The following is a 22,390-nucleotide window of genomic DNA, read 5'->3' on the forward strand; positions in this document are numbered from 1 at the left end:
TCTATCTATCTATCTATCTATCTATCTATCTATCTATCTATCTATCTATCTATCTATCTATCTATCTATCTATCTATCTATCTATCTATCTATCTATCTATCTATCTATCTATCTATCTATCTATCTATCTATCTATCTATCTATCTATCTATCTATCTATCTATCTATCTATCTATCTATCTATCTATCTATCTATCTATCTATCTATCTATCTATCTATCTATCTATCTATCTATCTATCTATCTATCTATCTATCTATCTATCTATCTATCTATCTATCTATCTATCTATCTATCTATCTATCTATCTATCTATCTATCTATCTATCTATCTATCTATCTATCTATCTATCTATCTATCTATCTATCTATCTATCTATCTATCTATCTATCTATCTATCTATCTATCTATCTATCTATCTATCTATCTATCTATCTATCTATCTATCTATCTATCTATCTATCTATCTATCTATCTATCTATCTATCTATCTATCTATCTATCTATCTATCTATCTATCTATCTATCTATCTATCTATCTATCTATCTATCTATCTATCTATCTATCTATCTATCTATCTATCTATCTATCTATCTATCTATCTATCTATCTATCTATCTATCTATCTATCTATCTATCTATCTATCTATCTATCTATCTATCTATCTATCTATCTATCTATCTATCTATCTATCTATCTATCTATCTATCTATCTATCTATCTATCTATCTATCTATCTATCTATCTATCTATCTATCTATCTATCTATCTATCTATCTATCTATCTATCTATCTATCTATCTATCTATCTATCTATCTATCTATCTATCTATCTATCTATCTATCTATCTATCTATCTATCTATCTATCTATCTATCTATCTATCTATCTATCTATCTATCTATCTATCTATCTATCTATCTATCTATCTATCTATCTATCTATCTATCTATCTATCTATCTATCTATCTATCTATCTATCTATCTATCTATCTATCTATCTATCTATCTATCTATCTATCTATCTATCTATCTATCTATCTATCTATCTATCTATCTATCTATCTATCTATCTATCTATCTATCTATCTATCTATCTATCTATCTATCTATCTATCTATCTATCTATCTATCTATCTATCTATCTATCTATCTATCTATCTATCTATCTATCTATCTATCTATCTATCTATCTATCTATCTATCTATCTATCTATCTATCTATCTATCTATCTATCTATCTATCTATCTATCTATCTATCTATCTATCTATCTATCTATCTATCTATCTATCTATCTAGAGCTACCCAAAACTGCTTGCTCTTCTCGCTAGGCAGTGTGTTATGGCGCTGCAATCGGCACCGCAAACTTCAGCGCAAGTTCCCCATACCATACCATCTTAATTAAAGAATATGTGGCCGAAGTTCCATGCGAACAAGGGCAACGCGTCAGCACGTGCCGTCGGAGAAGAAGAAAACGAACTACGCTGACGCTCTTTCCAAGGAATGCGCCTGTCTCGAAGAATGCTGAAAGGGTACAAAACCTACCTGCTGGGTGCCTTCGCGCTCTTTATGGTCGGCGTCGCTTCCTTCAAGTAAGCAGACATGAGCTCTGTGCTCTCGAGGACCTCTTCGTATTTGTTGGGCGTCCTTAGCTGCATTTTATACACAGGGATTAACAAGACCCTAAAGCTGGCCGTTCGCATCACTGTGTAAAATGATACTCATACCGTATGAGAAGGTAGCGCCCGCGTTATCTTGAGAGAACTCCGCAAGGGCGCTCAAATACGAACGAGAAAATTGTGTCACGTGGTGCGAGCACGATGCGGGCAGGTCGAAACGTCTGACGTACCGCAGGTGGTAAATGGTCGTGTCACTGCCGCCACTAGTCAAACAAAACGTCCGCAGGTTTGACAGTGTTCAAACCACTGGTACACCATGCGAGTCACCCTGCAGGACGAAAAATGGCCGCAATTTCTACTAGGTATTTTACCACGACAGCTGGCTAAGACGTTTTCCTTTTAAGCGTCATCGTTTTAACAAGGTGCAGCGCATCACACTGATTGGTGAAAATGAAGTGGCGTCAAGCATGACGTAGTGATAATGTATCGCGCTCAATGGTCAAGATGGAGCGACATCATGCTCAGTCGGGCGTGACGCACACCCACCCTGCTCCCCCTACCCCCGCGACTCGTACGCCCACTTCCTGCCTCCACATCCCGTAACTGATCACTGAAGAAAGCTACAGCAACACCCCCACAAAAACACTCGTACCCAGAGTTACTTAGACACTCCGACTGGCATTGAGCACAATTCCGCCGCGGTCTGGTTCGACTGCGTTTTTATGGAGGAAAAACGCTATGGCGCCCGCTTGCTGTTCGATATCAGTGCACGTTAAAGATCCCCAGGTGGTCGAAATTATTCCGGAGCCCTTCACTGCGGCACCTCTTTCTTCTTTCACTCCCTCCATTAGCTCTTCCCTTACGGCGCGGTTCAGGTGCCCAACGATATGAGACAGATACTGCGCCATTTCCTTTCCCGCAAAACCAATTATTATTATTATTATTATTATTATTATTATTATTATTATTATTATTATTATTATTATTGTTTAATGTAGTCAGATGTTACAAAGCTGATTTCGTTTACTGTTGTGATTGGCCAGAGGAGCAATACAGGTCGGCGCGAACCATTGCTCAGTGTTACCCATTGCTGTTTTTTTTTAAGTTGTATCCTACTATAGGTTCGCATGGCATCTTCGCGTTCGGCAGTGTCTTATCCCAACGGCATCCCCTGTGGTCACCGGGATCCCTGCCCTCGAGATGCCAGGCCAAACGCAACATAGTCTTCCTGAAGATGCACAAATGCGCCGGCTCATCCGTCCTCAACCTGCTGCTTCGACGGGCCGAGGGCGAGAACCTCACCCTGGCCCTGCCCAGGAACTCGGCCAATCACCTGATGGGCTACCCGCAGACCTTCTCGCCGCAGAAGCACCTCCTCAACTACTCCCAGTGCGGGATGCGGCCAAACCTAATGGCGCTCCACATGCGCTACAACCAGACCGGAATCATGGAGGTAACGTGTCCACGGAGTATACTATTAAGAGAACAGGGGACTCTGTGCTGTCATCTTGCCTGCTCTGAATTACTTTGTATATTACGCGACAGCGTATACAGCTCGTTCGGCCGAAAAGCCGTGGGCGTAGTCGGCACCACGTGTTGGAAATAATGGGGCGCTGCGTAAAAAAATTCGTATCATAACAGCCGTTTGCCGCTGAATGTTCCGGGTGGTGTCATACGCCTCAGCGTTTCGTGCAGCATAAACTTACCAGTTAAGTAAGAGCCTAGGTCACGGCAGGGATTCGAAACTGTTGCCTATAATCGGGGGCTGAGTAAAAAAAATCGTATCATAGTAATTTGTGGTTCTAGTGATTTATGATTGATTGGTGCGTGATAAGCGATGACGAGTTAATGAAGTCATTGCAACTTAACTAAAGAAGTGAAAAAGAAATTTGAAAAAGGGGGTTCATAGGTGTCAAATGCCCAGAATGAAAATACAATGCTTTATTATGCTAATTAAGGAATTTAAGAGCGTTTAATTGATCAATTAATTAATTGAAACAACTGAAAAATGAAAAAAATGCGTTCAAAGGTGTCAAACTGCTCAGAATCGAGAACCTAACATTTCCAAACCACGTACGCAGGTGATGCCTTCCGACGCGGTGTACGTGACCATAATGCGGCGGCCCACGGAGCTGTTCTCCTCGCTCTTCTACTACTTCAACATGAACGAACTGTACGACGCTGACATGAGCGCCTTCCTCAGGCAGCCATTCTTCATCCAGGTCAGCCTTTGTCAAAAATATACGCGAAACAGGGTTTGCTAAGGTTCACGTTGGGGAGCTTTCGGATAGCAAGCGCACTTGGAACTCCTCGGCTCAGGAGGGTTTAGGATGATTGTTTCCCTCACCCTCAAAGGCCTGCGGGAGAACATAAATGGGGGCGACGGAAGTACCCGAAATTCCTTCACAATCATTCTTTCACACGACTTTCATCGATGTGTAATCAACGGTCGCGTAATAAAAGGTTAATGAAAACGCCCGCGTTGACGCGCTGGCCAGTATCCCCTACAAAAATTTCTTTAGACAGTCTATAGACTGTTCACAGACTTTGTCTATAAAGTCTATAAACTCTCTATAGACAAACGCTAAGGAACAGTCCATAGGCAACAGAAATCCTATAGACAGTCTATAGACGCTCTATAGATTTATGTCCATACACTTTTAGTAGACTTTTGTCTACAGACAGTCTATAAACTATGGATAGACAAAAAGAAATATCTATAGGAAGGCAATAGAGTGCATAAGAAGTCTATATATATAGACTGTCTATAGACCATTTTTACAAGGGTAAAGACGTCATCCAGATATGGCTAGGAGTGGGCGACCTCAAGCACAACCCTTGTAAGTCAGAAATATACAGCCCATATAGTCTTTCCATTTAAACCGGGCACTCTAAACAGCAAGGAGTAAAAAAGGCGGTAAGTTGTCCACTAGCGCACACCTTTATATCACAGGGTGTGCGCCAGAGGACAGCTTACTCTCTTTTTACACCCATATGGGTGTATTTGTCTTTAGAGTGCGCAGCGCGACCCAGTGAAAGTTCTGCGGAGAGCCGAGGACGAGGTGTTGCTCTCACTGCCAGGAACCCAATGGGCACTGAACCTCCCTTGGATGTCCTGGGGACGTGTGGGACGTCCTCTGGACGTCCTGTGGAGTTTCAGTGCCCGTTGGGAAGTTTGGAACGTTGGCGATGCATAGTGGAGCGATCGACACTTTACGACTCAGAAAAAAACGATGTGGCCTGTATATATTTCGGGCAAATGCAGCACTTGTCCTGTGTTAATGAAGCGATGCAGATGAGGCTAGCACATAGAGGAATTTGGAAAGGGAGTTGGCTTTAATTAAGGCAGCGAGCGAAAGGGAGAGAGATAAACTTTCGTTTAGAGAGTAAAACAACTCATTATCCAACACGATTTACAGAAGAATGGGTTATGCCCACGATTCGTCTCAGTTCTGGCAAACAACAGCTGTGCTATATGCTACCTTCAGTGTTAAATAATTAACCAATCAATGACAAATGTATACGCCCTCTCTTATCGCGAAGTTCAATGTTCGTATTGTTCGATGTGTGATATATACCTGCGTAATCTCTCTTCGGCTGATCTACTGTAATTTTTTTTCCTTTCTTTCTCCTTTGTCATTACACTAGTTTGTATGTCATTCCTGCAATTTACGCTATCTCGTGTAATTTTCCTTCATATTATATACCCGCTGCTGTTGAAACGACTGGGTCAGCGGGCCAGTCAAGCTGCCAAAGGCCAGATTTTTTCCCCAGCCCATTCATGTACCTGCGCATACATGAAAAATAAAGATTTCATTTCATTTGATTTGATCTGAAGGACCAGTCTTTCCTGGACCTTTTCAACCGGTAAGGTCAATCCCACTGCTTTTTGCGGACGCAGACCATTCGCAACTTCCGGCTGCACGCGTCCATGGGCTTCAACCAGATGACATTCGACCTGGGCGCCGACGGCGATGAGATGCTTAGAGGAGGAGGCGAAAAGCTGGATCCGCGCTCCGCGGTGTCCCGCTTCGTGGAATCCGTGGACCGCGGTTTCCACCTCGTGATGATCGCCGAGCGCTTCACCGAATCGCTGGTCCTGTTGCGCCAACTTCTCTGCTGGGACCTGGACGACGTGGTCGTCTTCAAGCACAACGTGCGGGCGCGGCACTATCCGCCCCCAGCGCCCGACGTCGCCAGGTGGGCAAAAATGGGCCTCTTCAGGCATATACATCATCAGCGCACGTGGACCGGTTTGGTGGAACAAAATCAAAAGAAAAAAAAGTCACAGAGGCCCTCGCTATGCGAGCTGCACGCCAAAAAGTGTACCGGAAGTCAGGTGCTTTCGCAAGGACTACTGGGAGTATTTGGCCGACGGCGAAGCCAATGGTAACGCTAGGTGCAGCGTCGTCGTCTGCTACTGCGCATGCGCAAGCGTGCTGAGACGGAGGCCAAGTGGGGGGGGGGGCAGAGGGGAGTGGATACAAGAACTGTTACGTAACCGCCTCTTCTGAGTTCTTTCCTTCCACCATGCCTAATTACATTGTGTTGGCAATATGATGGCATTAAAAGCCGCTGATGCCTTTACCGAAACTGACGTCACCTCCTGTCTGGTGACGTCACATCCCTCTTGTCAATCGGCGAAGTTTATGACCGACGGCATATATTTTTTTTTTGGCATTGAGACTTCTAATTCTCTGGAATTAAATACTCCCAGAGTTCGTACTGCATCGCCAGGGTGAAAAAGTGATAGTAATGGGTTTATACAGCAGGACTTCCGCCTGTCCCCGTTCACCATTTACCCTTACTCGACTTTCATATATCATATATATAAACTCAGGCTCTAACTGGACAAACCCGCATTCTCAGCACATTGTTTTACGACCATTACAGCTGAGAACTGTGTATTGTATCCTGCACTCTGATTAGTGAAGAACTCGGAGGTTAGATAATTGTCACTGCCACTAGCGACAGTCACTGCTCAACACACGGGGAAGATAGCTTGCGGGGCCCAACATGAGTCTGCACTGAAGCTCCGCTCACATTCAGAACACCTCAGAGTATTCCTCCGCGACAGAAAAGTAGCCCGTTGTTTAAACTTTCTTGCTACTTAAAAAAGAAGCTTATCACTAGAAGAAATGAAAAGCTAAAGAATTTCGATAAGGCTGATTTCGCTTACTGTTGTGATTGGCAACGCCGCGTACCATGGCGCAGTGTTACCAAAGCTGTTTTTTTTAAGCTCTACCCTACGAGGTGCGTAACTCATTGGCGACTTCTCCAGGAATTTCGAGAAATTTCTCGCAGAATTTGCTCGAGTTTTGATTTAGAGCTTAATGACTGGTGCGACCGAAAATGGCAGCGCAGCGAGCTATAGAGAGGAAATGGTGACACAGACAGGAAGCGAGTAGAATTGGTTAACGAATGCAAGCACGAGTTAATGACATCCTAGCTGAAATCCAGAACGGGAAATTGACAAGGCCAGGACATGTATTGTAGAGAGCGTGTAACCGACGGTTCATAGGGTAACGGTGTGGGTTCCGAGAGAATAAGGCAACCGTACATAGAAGGAGGCGGGGTGACGATATGGATTTTGAGAGAAGGCAACCGTAGCAAGGGGCAGTAAGGAGGTGAGCGGGTGAGATGAGGAAATCTGCGGGGATTTTGCCGATGGAACTTTGGTTAGTATTGCATGGATTCTTCCAGATTCCTGCTTTCCCAGGCAACACCAAACGTCCTGAGGACGTCCTCAAATGGTCAAAACGTCCCCATCCCGAACAGGACATTCCGAGCCCTTTTGAGTGCATCATTGCCAAATGTCCTCATGAGGACGTCCTCAGGTTGTACTTAGCTGGACGACTCGGGGACGAAAATTGCTCAAATCTCCTACAAACATCCTATCGCCATGCAACATTGTCGTATTGAACCGAGATAAAACCAGCTCTATCTCTCACACTTGGCTTTCATTATTTAAAAACTGCAAGTTCATTAAAAGATACTTGTGTACAATACGGATGTAATGTAGAAAGCCATTGTGACTGAAAATTGTGCCTTGAGGAGATATCTTAAGATATTTTTGTTTTTTAAACATGGTCTTACGTACTGCATGTTTCTGGTGAGGTTGGAATGTTTAGATTTTGGGCCACTCTTCTGAGCGGCTTTTCTATTGATGTAGATGATGTCAGGACGGTGCGAAAGGAACAAGGACAAGAGAGGCACAAGAACACAACAGGAACGCATTCAGGCGGCAGAATTCAATTCTACTGGGAGTTATAGTCATCGCTGCATGAAAAGATCGCATGAAGAACAATCTGTAGTTACCAACAAATGCGGCGAACGAACCGGACAGTTGTTGAGCGTGGCGAGTTTCGCGAAATTTGCTCGAATCCAAGACAAAAAGCAAGAAGCTGTTTCATAACCCTGTGCACTGCCTACAATAATTAAGCAAATAGTGACCCACATTTCCTGGGCTACATCGTCATCTAACGTCCTGAAAACGGACTGAGAAGGTCCTCGAGAGGAAATTTGAGGATGTCCTGGGGACATCCTGAGGCCGGACAATAGGACTAAGTTTGGACTTCTTTAGGATCAATAGAGGACGTCCTCAGGACAACACAATGTCCTCAAAAATTAATCCTCAGGACGTCCTGAGGATGTATAGTTGTGTTGCCTTGGTTCATTCACTGCACACCTCTTCCGCAACACCACCGCCACCCGCAGGATCCTGGAGGAGGCGAACGGCGTGGACGAAGCACTGTACAGCCACTTCGCGGCCAAGCTGGACCGCGCCGTCGAGGCGTTCGGCCGCGGCCGCATGGAGGCCGAAGTGGCCGCGCTCGAGAGCCGCACCGCCTTCTGGTACCGGCGCTGCGTCGGCTCGGTAGACCTCGAGAGTCGCCCGGGCGTCTACCAGTACTCGCCGCGCAAGAACGTCTCGCGAGGCGAGAGCCGAATGTGCCAGCTCCTCACCATGCCCGAGCAGACGTTCGTCAGGCGGGCTCGCGAACGTCTATTCGCCATCTGCCCGCAGCTAGTGACGCCATCTGTTACGAAGGAGGAGATGACGTCACCGAAGGTTCGCGGACCGAGGTGACGAGATGTGGACGCTGCAGCCACGGGACGATAGATCGGTTACGCATATGACACTTCGTTATTTTTCTTTTGGCTTTGTTGAGTGCATAATTAACTAAACAAGACGCCCGGAAGAAAAGAAATCAAAAAAAGAATACACGATCAATGAGAGTGATTCGGCAGAGTATGCGTCAGCATTAGTACTGTCCCCCGGGCGGAGCATCCGCTGTGGCTGACGGGTTCAGGCGGTTAATTCATTCAGTTGGCGTGACGTAATCGGCCAATCACCGTGGGACACGCCGTACTTCCCCCGTCCACTCCAGCAATTACAATGTAGAAAGCTGTACGTGGGGACACACTTGGCTGCATCTAGTGACAGCACGCTGCCCCCGAGACAGAGAGAGAAGCAACCTTATTACGACACAGCATTAGGCGTCGGGAATATACTGCGCCAGGGTCACCAAAGCCAACTGTTCGGTCAGCTGGTCCGAAGCTTGCCAGCCCCGCCACAACGAGGGAGTAGGATGTGAGTAATGAATTGGGGGATTGAGTGGCAACGGAGCAAAACAATGGATGTGCGAGATCACATTTGGTTTGGGGCAATTTGGGCATGCAGTGGAAGGTTGGAGACGATAGAGGATAGGATAGGATAAACTTTTATTGCTCTATTTTAGAGATATTACGGTCGACAGAGTTCTTCCATCTTCCTGGTGATGGCGTGGCTCTGTCTTGCAGGGTCGGCGCCCCTATTCCAGGGCACCGCTGAGCATGGCTGCTCGCTGGGCATGGATGTCCAATCCTTATTGGAGGACTGGATTGCCGCTGGAGAGCACACTCTCCCACTGCTCCGCACTCAGATTTTCGGACCCGTGGAGTGCTTTATTTCTGTCGCACTCCCAAGTGACATGATATAGGGTGGGTGTTTGCACCGCACCACGGGCAGATGTCCCTGTATTGGCTCGGGAACATTTTGCTTCAAATGTGTAAATTGGGGAAGGTTCCGGTTTTGCAGCTTCCTCCAGTAAACTGCTTCTTGTTGATTTAATTTGTTGTGAGGAGGAGGATACTTTAGTCCCGTCCCTCTGTAATAATTCAGAATGTCGGAGTACGTCGGGATTACCCTCAAGAAGTCCTCCGGGTCTTCGTTCAAGAGTGCTGGGTTAGTGTACTCGCGAGCGACTCTATCGACTCTTTGGTTGCCTTCTATCTCGGTATGTCCCGGTATCCAGAAAATGGTGCGTCTAATGTGATCTTTGGGTCGGCCTGCGCGGAGGAGGATTTGGAGCGCTTTATGACCTATTCTGCCGTTAATGTATTTACGGCATGCCTCTTTTGGATCTGTGAGGATTGTTAAGGACTTATTCGCGCGATAACCCTGCGCGGACGCTAGAGCAACAGCCTCTCCCTCGGTTACCGTGCAGTCCCGTGCCGACCCGCAAGCTATCTCCTTATAGCCTGAGGCTATTACTGTCGCGATGACTTTTTGCTCCGTTGTTCCCCGTCTTCGGGTGTACATCGCGGCGTCCGTGTAGACAGTGTTCGTCTTGACTGCCAAGTATTTTTCTACATATTTCGCTCGGGCGTTTCACACGGAAACTCCGGGTCAGTAGCCGAGCGCCCTAACAAGTGAGCCACCGCTGCGGGTCCACGGTAAATAATAATAATAATAATTGGTTTTTGGGGAAAGGAAATGGCGCAGTATCTGTCTCATATATCGTTGGACACCTGAAACGCGCCGTAAGGGAAGGGATGAAGGAGGGAGTGAAAAGAAAGGAAGGAAGTGGTGCCGTGGTGGAGGGTTCCGATTTCGACCGCCTGGGGATCGTTAAGTGCATTGACATCGCATAGCACACGGGAGCCTTTGCGTTTCGCCTCCATCGAAACGCGACCTCCTCTTCCTCCGCCGTGGGCGCTAAACTTTTGGCGCCGGAGAAGCGTACACAGAAAGAGGCATGTAATCGATTTTTACCTTGGCCAAAAAAAATGTATTGCGTTCTCCTCAGTGCCTCTTTTAAGTAAATAGCCTTCTGTGGTTTGTGCGAAAAAACGTAATTGGATCTTTTTGGCAGCTTCCGCTTCAATACAGTGCAGCCATGGTCTCAAAGGTCTTTACAAAATCAGTACGTCCATGATTATTTTGTGCAATACCAAGAAGGCTGCAGTAATCTAGTAATGGAATCGTTGTAATGCAGTGTGACGGTCTGAGTTTCCGTATAGGAATGCGTTTCAACTTGAGGCGAAAGCCTTTTTTAGCTCACGAGTGGCTGGACTGTCATAAGGTGATTGAAAATTAAAATAAAATGTAAAGGTTGATTAAGCAACAGTTAGTAGGCAACATATATGCGTGATAGTAAATAGTAAAAAAATAGTGATAATGATAGTTATTGCTAGAGATTTTAAATAGATATAAAGACATAAATAACCCTACTAAGAAAGCATTGCGTGAATTATTTCTTCAAAAATAATTCCTGACGTATAATTCGCGCCCAAGTACAGCTGCTCCCTTGTATCTTATGTAAATATGTTTTCTGTATTTCCCTATTGTAATTTATTGATGATTTTGTGCTTTCTGGCTGTCCTGTTTTTGTGAAAACTGCAACCTGACTATGTTTTCGTTTTTTTTTTTGTGTGTGTGTATGTAAATGTTCTCAACAAAGTCTGCTTCTATGCCTTGTAACGGCTGCCTGGGCCTCGTCAAGCTGTATACCTACAGCTTTTAGTCCAGGCAGCCGCCAGAATTTTCTGGAAAATAAATGGAATTGAATTGAATTGAATAGGTAGTGATGATAGTGATAGCTGGTGATAGTGATGATTACGGCAGATATGATGCTAGTAAGCTATAGTGATAGTTGGTGATAGCTATGAATACGACAACGATGATAATCGGTGATTGAGATTATGTTAGTGATGATGATAGTAATTATGATAGTAGCGATAGCGAAAATTAGTCGTGAGTTCGAGTCCCATGAATGTCGTGGGTTCCAGTCCCGTGAAGGTCGTGAGTACGGGTCCCGTGAAGGTCGTGGGTTAAGCTCCACTTCCCGTACCATAAAAAATGGGTGCGGATTAGCTCAGCTAATCCAGGATATACAAAGCGAAAGCTGTCTGCGTTCATTGGCATTGACAACGTTCTAGACGCCGATAATTTTGAGTAAAGGAAGGGTGCATGCGCTATGCTCTTAACGGCTGCCCTGCAGCGGATGATATAAGCCACTCGCCTCGGCAGAAGGCGCAATGGAAGACGACGACGCGGCTGGTGGCCGCGTGTGTAGCAAGCGGCATCTGCAGATCCCACGGGAAGCTGCTGCTACCGTCCCCGAAGTAACTGCCTGGCGTGGGGATGCCCGTCTACGTAAGGATGAAGAGCGCAGAGCTAAGCGCGTGTCGGAGACGCCCGAGGTATACGCGAAGAACGTTTAGCCAAGCGTCTTAACCTACTACCAGCCGCGCCTTCTTCCATTGCGTCTTCTGCCAAGGCGAGCGGCTGCTCCGCGGCTCATAGCGGTTATATAGTCGGCCTCCGCGACAATCACGCGCTTGCGGCGAACGTCAAACGATGACGCATAGCGCGCGGCAGTGGCCACCTACGCCGCGCGTGACGTCCCTCGTGCTCCGACATACGCCGGCTCGCGCGAAGCGCGGTGTTGACCAGCGTAGTGAAGCTTTTCGCTTCAAAAAAATTACGGACAGGCGCTGTCTTCTTGTCTGTCGTCTTTTGCACTGTTTTTGTATCATGAAGCCATACCAACTCAACGTTTTACTAACGTTCACCCATTACCACTTAAAGATTTTAGAGAGATAAATTACAAAAACTGCTGTATTTTCAGGCTATGTGTACGAATATGGCAGTGAGCGTCGCATTCTTTTGTGACTAACCGCGACTTCGGCGGTTGTTTTTGACCTCCGCTTCGACGTGCTGTATCGAGCGATTACTTCGCGGGGACAAAACGAGTCCTTTCGGTTTTTGATTTTTGTTCCTAGCCGAAAGCGCAACTGCGACATTTGAGCCGTTTGCATTTGTCAGATGCCGAAGAACTGTGCATCTCTTTCGTGTTTGCGATAGCGGCCGATTTAGTACCACGCAAGCGATCGAACAACGCTTCTAAATGCGTACGCCTTGGCTAAAGCTGTGGAAAACAAAGCACCTGTTGGTCCAAAGAAAGCGCCCGGCGAGTAACGCAGTGGCGGCTATGGTCGGGCAGAAAGTTCCCGCAGTAGCGTGCTCCACTGAACAGCTTTCTACAAGCTGTCCGAAAAAGTATGATATATCCCCCGTCAACTCACGAAACTGATCAAAGTGCTTTCGGTATGGTTTATAGTTTCATCATCAGCCTTACTACACCCACTGCAGGGGCAAAGGCCTCTTCCATGTGTTTTCAATTAACCCTGTTCTTTGCCAGCTGCATCCACCCTTTGCCTGCAAACTTCTTAATCTCATACGCCCACCTAACCTTCTGCCGCCCCCTGCTATGTTTACTTTCCCTAGGAATCCACTCCGTTACCCTTAAGGACCAGCGCTTATCTTGCCTTCGCATTACATGCCCTGTCCAAGCCCATTTCTTTCTCTTGATTTCGATTAGGATGTCATTAACCCGCGTTTGTTCCCTCACCCACTCTGCCCGCTTCCGGTCTCTTAATGTTACACCTATTTTTTTTTTTAACGTTTAACATTCGAAAGCAGCGAAGGCTATGAGGGTCACCATAGTGAAGGGTTCCTAAAATTTAGACCGCCTGGGTTTCTTTAGCGTGCACTGACATCGCAGAGTGCACTGACCTCTAGAATATCGCCTCCATCGAAATTCGACCGCCGCAGCAGGGACTGAACCCGTGTCTTTTGGGTCAGCAGCCGAGCACACCATAACCACTGAGGCACCGCGGTGGCAGTGCCTTCGCTATAACGAGAATATTCCGTAAATGGACAAAAATATGTGCAACTAAAGCGGTCACACCACATCCTACAATAGATTCCGCTAATGCTGCACACCGTTCTTGGCGTAGTGGTGAAAAACTGCTCCTATAAGCTGGTGCTCCACTGAGCTTGGTTTTCACCAGAAGTTGCGCTGGCTGCAGCGCAAAGACTGTCAAATTCCCTAGAATGATACTTTGGATGCCACTGCTCCTAGCCGTTGAAAACTGATCTAGGTGCTTGTTTTTTTTACAAAAAAACAAAACTGCACATGCTTTTATAAACAACAATACTCTTTATTAAAAGCAACGAAAGATACGACAATAGAGGGTAGCACTTGCGAAAAGTCCAGTCGCTCGCCAAAATGCACGATATGGCATTCCAACCCTCACCTTCCAGAAGTTAAAAAAAAAGGTCACTTAAATGCACATAACTGTTGTGGACACATGAAAAAGTTGTGAACTCCAAGTGTACAAACTAGACCAACTCGTCAACGCTAAGGTTAGTACATACTTCCAAACAAATTCAAGTGCAGCAAGTAGCAAGCAACACTGTTCATCACTTCTAGCAATTTCATCTGCCACGATCAGTCGACCTTCGAAAAAAAAATAACTGAAGCAAACTGCATCAACATTTCAGTGTTCTAAGTAGAGCTTGCAGATGTCAACAATAAAAAAAATACAGGTGTGAGATGATGTCGTAATCGTTGCAATGTCGCTGCTAAAAAGAGGTGCGTGTTGTGAGTGCTTTTTAAACAAGGTCGTGCATTGCAACTTACATAAAACTGCTCACCGCAATGTCATTTTTGGTGCTCATGCAAAAAAAAAAATGAAAAAAAAAAAGATAAAAGTACTGTGCATGGTTAAACTACAAAGTGTATGCAGTGAAACGGTATGCTACGAAACTGTGCCAAAAGCTAACACAGACTGAGGAGCTAATGCTAAGCGGGTTAGGTTCTGAAATCGAACACTTTTGTTGACAAACACCTGTGACCTTACATCAGACAACAAAACTAACACAGTGCTGTTAGCGGTGTCACAAATAACACAGACTTACTAAATGAACCAACCTTCCCAGGAGGCCATAATAAATAGGTTGCTGTTTTCAGAACTGGACAAGAAAACAAATACTGGCTCCAAAGTAGATGGCCTTCTAGGGAATGTGTACAAAACCGTGTATAACTTTTTGGTTTCTTAATAAAAGCTAAAAAATCGCATTTGCCCATGCAGCGATAAAAGGAGTTTTCCTGCTGTATCATCATTGCGACCTTGTGTTGAGACTTCTGTCACATATGAAGCAAAGTTGTGATGTAAAAAAACAAAAACAAATTAAACCATGACCATACAGGGAACAGCTAAACATTTCAAACCTACTCCTAAACAGAGAGCTGTGCTGTATCTACAGAACACAGTGCAAATGTAGAATGCACATAACAAATTGAGCATCAAGCGACATTTTGTGCCATGACTTACAACCTAGACAACAGAGTCGCACTTGCAGTACACACACACTTCCACACACATTGTTGCACACTCTCGATGTCCTACACAGGTTCTCAGATCACCAGCCACTGCTCAGCAAGAATATTGGGATGGCAAAGCCATCGGCAACACATACTTCCAGGCCTGCAGAGCACACACGCTAGTTGAGTAGAATACCTGCGACTGCACACATACAGTCTGTCAAAAATTAGTAGTCCACTGCAGTCGTCGCCAGAGCACGAGCACCACCAGGCAACGCTCCAGGTCCAACCACTACTGCGGTGAGCTCCAAACTCTTGACAGACCGTGCACATAACTATGTTCAAGCAGAATAGTCGCACACGAGTGGAGTATACCCTCCAAGTGCAAACAGTGTTTCAAAGGCCTGCACTTATGGTCACAGACACACATGAATGATGCGGGCCTTGGTCACAGAAAGCTAGCAGTTACACAGCTGGCCTGTTTTCTCATCTCGAGAGGTTTTTTTTTTGTTTACACTACTATCTTAAGTATGAAACCACACAGAAGCAGCAGGCCCTTGTTTCACTGACAACTGTTGACAGAGAGACCTGCTCCGAGCCCAAATAAATATCAAGACTGGACAATGTCATCCACTTTCCAATCTGAGAATGATCCATGCAGTGAACCCATACCCTGCATATCATGAAACAAAGCCTGAACAAAGTCCAACGCCACTGCTTGATATCACATTAAACAATGGCCATAAAAAAATTGGATATCTGCATACGTGCTTCTCGAGTCAAAAGCAGTAAACACCAGTTACATGTCAAGGTGATTCATTTTTCCAAAAATTGTAACATGGTGACCAAAAGACCGGGCAGTGAACTTCTTGTCAAGCCTCTTTGACATGCAATACTCAAAAGGGCCTGTTTATCATCAGCGTTTCACATCGTTGCATAATGCAGTGTATACGCGAGAGCGCAATATGTTACACAAAAGACGTTGCACCACATATTTCCGAGAGAAAGTGTAATTGTGTCGCATACAAAAAACATAGAAACAAAAAAAGAATAAGTGGAGGATGACGGAATGACTAGCATCTCATAAATAAACCAAAAAGGAAAAAAAAGTGCTCTAACTGGTAAGAACAATCAAGAATACTAATAGCAGAGAAGCTGTTTAGTGACAGATCAACCACTCTCACTGCTAACGACTCAAAATCAGCAAGCTCCAGGATAAGGCTTTCTGGATACACTTTTGCAAGACTCAAAACTTATCACCACACAAACACATACTTGCAGAAATTAAGCAAAAGAAAAACACCTGCATTCAACAATCAGTCCTACTAGTCAAGACACCATCGGGCCTATTTGTCATCTTATGGAAACCACGTCTCCTCAGGCCTGATATTATAAAAGCGAGCATATGCACAGTCAGCAAAAAAAAGCACGCACACACACACATACATCGGCGCAAGATTAGTACTGTTTCAGCATGCACATACGGTGGCATTAAAAGCCACAATATTTTAAGTTCTATACAGTAGACCATTGACCAGTCACGGTAAGCTGACCCCATGTGACCCCCTTCGAGTTATGAATGACATACAGGAAAACACGGGCACTAGCCCTGACAAAAGAATTGAAAGAAATATAATTCAAGAATATAACCAAACCATATCAGAACAAAGCTGACGCCAAAGTACAGCGTGCACTGTACAGACGCATGTCATGACCAGAGTCCACATCTGCTCACCAAATACACTAGTGATACATCCATGCTTTCAAACCTTCCCTGAACTCATTAGAAGTGGATGCACCCAAGTACACTCACTAAGCTGAACTCAAGTGCACTTTGCATGAGCATATGAGTGTTTAACGATGTAAATTCAAGTGACTTTAACAGAGTTTGCTCTGTGGACTTGTTCCACTGCCGAGCTTGAGTTATCAATGGTCTACTGCAAATAGCGTCATTCCTTCCATGCATTCACCTTACATAAGCTCCCATGCGAGCTCCAGTCTCCTCGACTACCACTGCCTTCTTGGGGTCCTTCCAAAAATAGCACCTCTTTCTAGAAGCCAACACGGTGCAAACCCTGGTAGCAAAACGGCCACCACACAGCAGCAGCCGCGGATGATGCGCAGGCAGAAAAAGCAATGCCTTTACATAAAGAGTGGTTTGGCAGTATGTCTTGGTTTGCAATGCGCTTTGTCTCTATCAAAATTCACCGGAAGACATCCTATTACGATTCTTTTCAAAAAACTATCCGTCAACAGGACCGGTGCTGTGCCGTCCTTGAATAATTTCATTTTCGTGTCATTCTTCAAAGCTATACAATGCATTTGGAAAATATCGTCAGAAAGAATGCCAACCCGCTAAGATTCTGGGCCACTACTGTTGAACTCGTGCGGTTACCACACACTCCCTAGCCGAGAGCTGCGCATGCAGTAATACTTATTTTCACCACTAAAATGAGGCACCCTGTACAACATTCAGCAACCCTGTTGCCCCTCTATACAAGAACCGATCACTTCCAACAGGCTTCCACGATCAAGCTTGTTTGAAGAACAGGTTTAACACATGCCATATCTCAACCTCCACTGTGGAACAATGACCAAGGTGCCCTTGTTATAGCATGCTGCACAATATTTCACTCATTTGAGCTTGCAGGTTCACATGGCCAGAATTCAGAGGGGGAAAAAAAATGCATTTTATCTCAACATGAAAGCATGAGCTGCATTCTCCGGCCCATGTTGCCTAAATCCAAACTTTGGTTGCAGGTTTTCACAGAAAAGCAGGCATGAAGGCAAAAATGCATGTCCTACACACTACGAATATTTTTTTTTGCACACTGACGCTTGTTGAAATTATGGCTGACACTGCAGATAATCAATCATCACCACTCCCCAGTCCTTTCTGGTGAGGTGGGCATGTTTTATCCTGCTGCATTGCATTTTAAACAAACAAGACTAATCTGAATCCAAGAATACAAAGCAGGGAGACAAGACTTGAAAGTCTTTGTGGCAGAACTCACCCGAGCACTGCCTCTGCACTGTCCATTGTATGATGGGTAGGATATAAGTTTGTTCGAAAGCCCACACGTCATTCACCAGACATCAGCAACCAGCGAAAGGCCAAGTCAAGTCTCCTCGGTTTGCTCAGGGACATTGTCGACACGGCTTCACAACAGTATGCCCTGTCATTCCAAGTTCAGGGCCCGTACTCTGGAACAATCGCTTTCAGCAACATCGTTTTCAGCGTGCATGTATGCGCTGCAGTTCCGAAGCTAAATTCAGTGAATGCTGCACCACACACGGAGGAACAAAGCAGGTTCACTGTTGGTTCGCTTTAGAACATGGAAACAATAACCCTGCAAATCATGAATTCCTCGATGTTGGCCCCATCAACTAAAACGAAGCTTTCATTACCACTACAGAACCCTCAACTACAGCTTGGCTATCGTTACTCCATCCTTTGAGGTGCTGGGCTCTACTGCATTTCATAAAACGTGCTACTGGCAACACTGAAACAAGGAAAGAGACCTGGGTACACCATAATACCGCACTGAATGTCGCATCGCAAGAAAGCGAAAGCGTCACTGTTCTAAGGTAACGGCTCTCATTTTCTCTCGAAACTGATGGACCCATAAGCTTGATCCATACGAGCCGAGTATAAAACCTGTTTGCTTCCATTCCTTCCATTCTTGCTGCAGCTAGAAAACAACCTGTGGGCTTGCCTCCACAGTCGGCTAGAAAGCATGGAGCAAATGTCCTCAGAGTGCCACTTATATTGCTAGTAAATTTATGGTAGCAGCATCGATACCCTTGCATGCCACGCCGCACTCACACCAATACATCACGCAACACACGAGCTGCATCAAAAAACTGCAATGACGCAAGATTTGTTGTGCAACTATATGAAACAGTCCTAAGGGAAGATTTCCATGCAATAGCACACAAATTCCATAGAAAAAGCTAGACGTCGTCATGGTAAAAAAAAAAAAAAAATGCACACAGGCCTCAGCACAGCTTGCTACTGTGTGGGCTGGCAGTAATCCAAACTAGACAAGATGTCGCACAAAGTTGCGCAAGTCAGCCAGACGTGGATGCACACATAAGAAAAATTAGGAAAAAAAAGAACTTGAGGACATTGACTGCGCGGCACGAGACACACACAGACCGACAGCTACTATTAACCATCAGGGCTTTTTAAACCGCAAATGAAGCAGGAAAAGAGTAAGTGAAAGAAGTTGAAAACCCAACTAGGTGATTAGAGACAGACTTGGGCTAAAGTAAAACCAATCGTGAACCAAAAGCAAAGTAACAGGACAGAAACAAATACAAAAGGCTAAAAGCAACAAAGGCCTTCAAAAAAAAAAATCTGAATAAAGGATACAAAAATGACCGAAGCAAAAGCAGAGTCAAAGAAGTTGGCATAAACATTAAAATTAAAACAAAAAAGGGGTGTAAAAGCCATCAGGAACCTAAAGCAAGTGAAAGCCGAGTCAGGAGTTAAAACCAAAGACCAAAGCAAAACGCAGGCGAGGCTAACTGGACTGCACGTGTGTCCCTCCAAGCAGAGAGGTTCCTTGTCAAGAAGAGTCCAGGAACACACCCTAACTCCTTTCTGAAGATGCGACAGCATAATAACCAACATGCAGAGAGCGACCCGTATGCCACGTCCAAACCATGGTGAAGAGGAAGCAACAAGATGAACGCTGAAACGTTTGTCAATGCACACGACAAGAAGACAACAGTAGTCCACTGAATGCGCACCCCGTAGCCTGCTCAACACATTTGTGACCAGCGAGTGAATGCCGGGTTAAAAAAAAAAATAAGAGAGGAGTGGTCCAGTTCACTTCAGTCAACGTGCGCCCCGTCCACTCTCGTTGTAATGAAACAAAAAAACAATCACAGATGCTGTTTAAAATACAAATAAAAAGCACTACTTCCAGTGCAGCGCGATGGCCGCAGATGTCGGCGATGACGACAGGAGACAACGGGTAGGCGGAAGAGCAATGCTCGAAGAAATGACTGCCGCAGCGCGGTTCAAGTCAGGCCAGCAAACCTTTGATGTTGCGTGGTGTCGTCTCGTCGTTGAGGTGGCGCGTTGTGTACCTGCGGGGGGAAACAAAATCCTAATCGGTCTCAACTCTAGCATCTGACCACAATCTATATATGCACTTTTTGCCGCACAGTAACCCAATAACCACAGAAATGAAGGTTTATAGGGACGCCGAGGTAGAGCTAAACTCGGCCTTTATTGAAGATTTCCACATTTTAATGACGAAGATGCAACTTTCACAGACAACAGGGCTTTCATGATCTAGGAAAGGTAACAAAGTGAATTGCAGATATTGCTATCGGCGATCATTTTTTGCAAGAAAACTGGCGGTGCTTCAAGCCAGTCTGTTGCGCGCGAATCCCTGAGGCTAGGCTAGAGCACCTTTCAATTCAAACGGTGATGACCGAGTTCTTTTGGTCTTGATGACACGAGTTTGAATCGGGTGATGGGGAAGCTTTCAAGTACCTTTTGATTGCAAGTGTCCTAGAATCTATGCAAGAAAAACAATTGCATGACACAGCTGACACACACCAATTAAAACCTGGCGATGAAATCAATGGCAAGACTCATTAGCGCTGACAACGCCCCAAAGTAGGCGTCAGATCAAGGCTGAAGACGCTAAATCATTCCACCCCTTTGCATGAAAATGCTGCCAATTTTCCGCCGCTCCAATGATCAACCATGTACACCGGTCAACCTTAACCTCTTGAGGTGCTGTGTACACAACTGTTATGTAGCGAACCCGCAGCTTTTTCTCATAGTGTGCTACACCTAGCATTAATTTATTCGTTTCAGGCAAATTTAGCATCCCTCATATTGCTAACAGGGTTTTTTTTTTTCATGCCAGCTAGCGAACTCAGTAAATATTTTTCAAACCAGTGAGCTAGGAGCACATTCTCCACTATTATCATGCAAGAAGATTTGGCTGCCTGTAATGATATTTAATTTCTAGCATCAAGTCTTTGAAATATTAAGTGATTCCAGGATCCCCGAGATATTCGTCTGCCAAATCCCAGTGTTTTCGATGTTCCAACTTGCAATGATTTTAACACTTAGTATGAAACTTTTGCGGATGTCTGTGAATAACTAAATGCTGTCGTTTTGCATTGGAAAAACAAAAAAAGTGGCTTCCATGATGCCTGGTTGAGCTCCTTGGGCAGAAAAATATTTGCTTTGCATCCACATAATGAGTAGTGCATGAACAGGCGAAAACAGAGCCCCACATAGGTCAGAAAAATGAGGTACACTCGTGGCAGTAATACACAATGAGTCAAGTGTATTTCAAGCAGACGAAGTGATGGCTTAAAGGTAAATAAACTTTATTTAGAATATGAATTCTACCGTATTTATTCGAATCTAGGCCAATAGTTTTTTTTTCAAACAATCATATTCCAAACTCTAGGGTTGGCTTAGATTCGAGGATTTTAAAAAACGCGCCAGTTTTTCATTGAAACTGCTAAATATGGTGCATAGCTAGCGCCATCTAAAAAAGTCAGTATTGCAGCCGCTACTAGTCGTGCCAGTAGCCAACTGTACACATGCGAGGTCGCCATTTTGACCTGTGTCGTGTCGGCTGTATCGGTGTCCGGCGTGGTGTTATCACGAAGGCACCAAGCAAGAGATGCCACTATAGTGCCGTTTTCATGCGAAAAGTTGCAATAGCCGCAGAGGCATAGTCAAACCTTCAAGCTGGGTGGGACTTCGGCGTCGACGAGAAAACGTCCGTCGTTGGAGGGGACAACGGCAGCAGCTTTTTGCGTGTGCCGCAGCAAGGATGGCACTTAGCGGACCAAACAAAGGCCGTCACCACGAAGTGGAGACAGTTTTGGCTGACTTTGTTCAGACGCAGAGAGCAGCTGCCCTTCCAGTGACAACAGAAGTGCTCCAAACGAAAGTTAGGGAACTTTCGAGGGAGCGAGGCCTAACGCCAGAGGATTTCAAAGCCAGCCGGGGCTGGCTTCAGAAATTCATGAAGTGCTTCGGCTTCAGCCTCCGACGTCGCACTTCCATCACCCAGAAGCTGCCAAGCGATTTCGAAGAAAAGCTGATAGCTTTTCAGCGCTACGTGCTGCGAAAGAGAGAAGCGGCAGGCTACAACCTTGGGCAAATCGGCAACGCCGACCAGATGGCTGTGTACTTTGGTATGCCAGTGGCGTACACCGTGAATGAAAAGGGTGCCAAGGAGGTGAAGGTGCGCTCTGCGGGCTACGAGAAGCAGCGCGCAACTGTGATGCCGTGCTGCACAGCTGATGGATATAAACTCCCTCCTTATATGATATCTAAAA

General features: G+C 45.3%; 2 protein-coding genes across 3 annotated transcripts in view; one reads left to right on the forward strand and one right to left on the reverse strand.

Annotated features, from left to right (window-relative positions):
• Positions 1-1,501: 1,501 nt before the first annotated feature.
• Positions 1,502-8,822, forward strand: LOC144107117 (galactose-3-O-sulfotransferase 3-like). The gene is made up of 5 exons (XM_077640103.1): positions 1,502-1,598; positions 2,775-3,078; positions 3,707-3,847; positions 5,527-5,825; positions 8,343-8,822. The coding sequence occupies exons 1-5, from the start codon at positions 1,510-1,512 to the stop codon at positions 8,713-8,715; spliced, it is 1,206 nt and encodes a 401-aa protein (XP_077496229.1). The 5' UTR covers positions 1,502-1,509; the 3' UTR covers positions 8,716-8,822.
• A 5,052-nt stretch (positions 8,823-13,874) lies between these two features.
• Positions 13,875-22,390, reverse strand: part of LOC144107058 (CYFIP-related Rac1 interactor B) — a 30,764-nt gene continuing 22,248 nt past the window's right edge. For both annotated transcript variants that reach the window (XM_077640035.1, XM_077640034.1), the window contains exon 10: positions 13,875-20,158. In XM_077640035.1, the coding sequence (XP_077496161.1) occupies positions 20,095-20,158 (64 nt within the window). In that variant the 3' untranslated portion in view covers positions 13,875-20,094. The remainder of the gene's footprint in view (positions 20,159-22,390) is intronic.

This window comes from Amblyomma americanum, chromosome 10 (assembly GCF_052857255.1).
Source record: "Amblyomma americanum isolate KBUSLIRL-KWMA chromosome 10, ASM5285725v1, whole genome shotgun sequence".
Lineage (NCBI taxonomy): Eukaryota > Metazoa > Arthropoda > Arachnida > Ixodida > Ixodidae > Amblyomma > Amblyomma americanum.

Coding starts and splice junctions, on each gene's coding strand:
- LOC144107117 (XM_077640103.1), top strand. CDS start 1,510: ATGCGCCTGTCTCGAAGAATGCTGAAAGGGTACAAAACCTACCTGCTG. Junction 3,848..5,526: donor GGCAGCCATTCTTCATCCAG/GTCAGCCTTTGT, acceptor TTGCGGACGCAG/ACCATTCGCAACTTCCGGCT. Junction 5,826..8,342: donor CCAGCGCCCGACGTCGCCAG/GTGGGCAAAAAT, acceptor CGCCACCCGCAG/GATCCTGGAGGAGGCGAACG.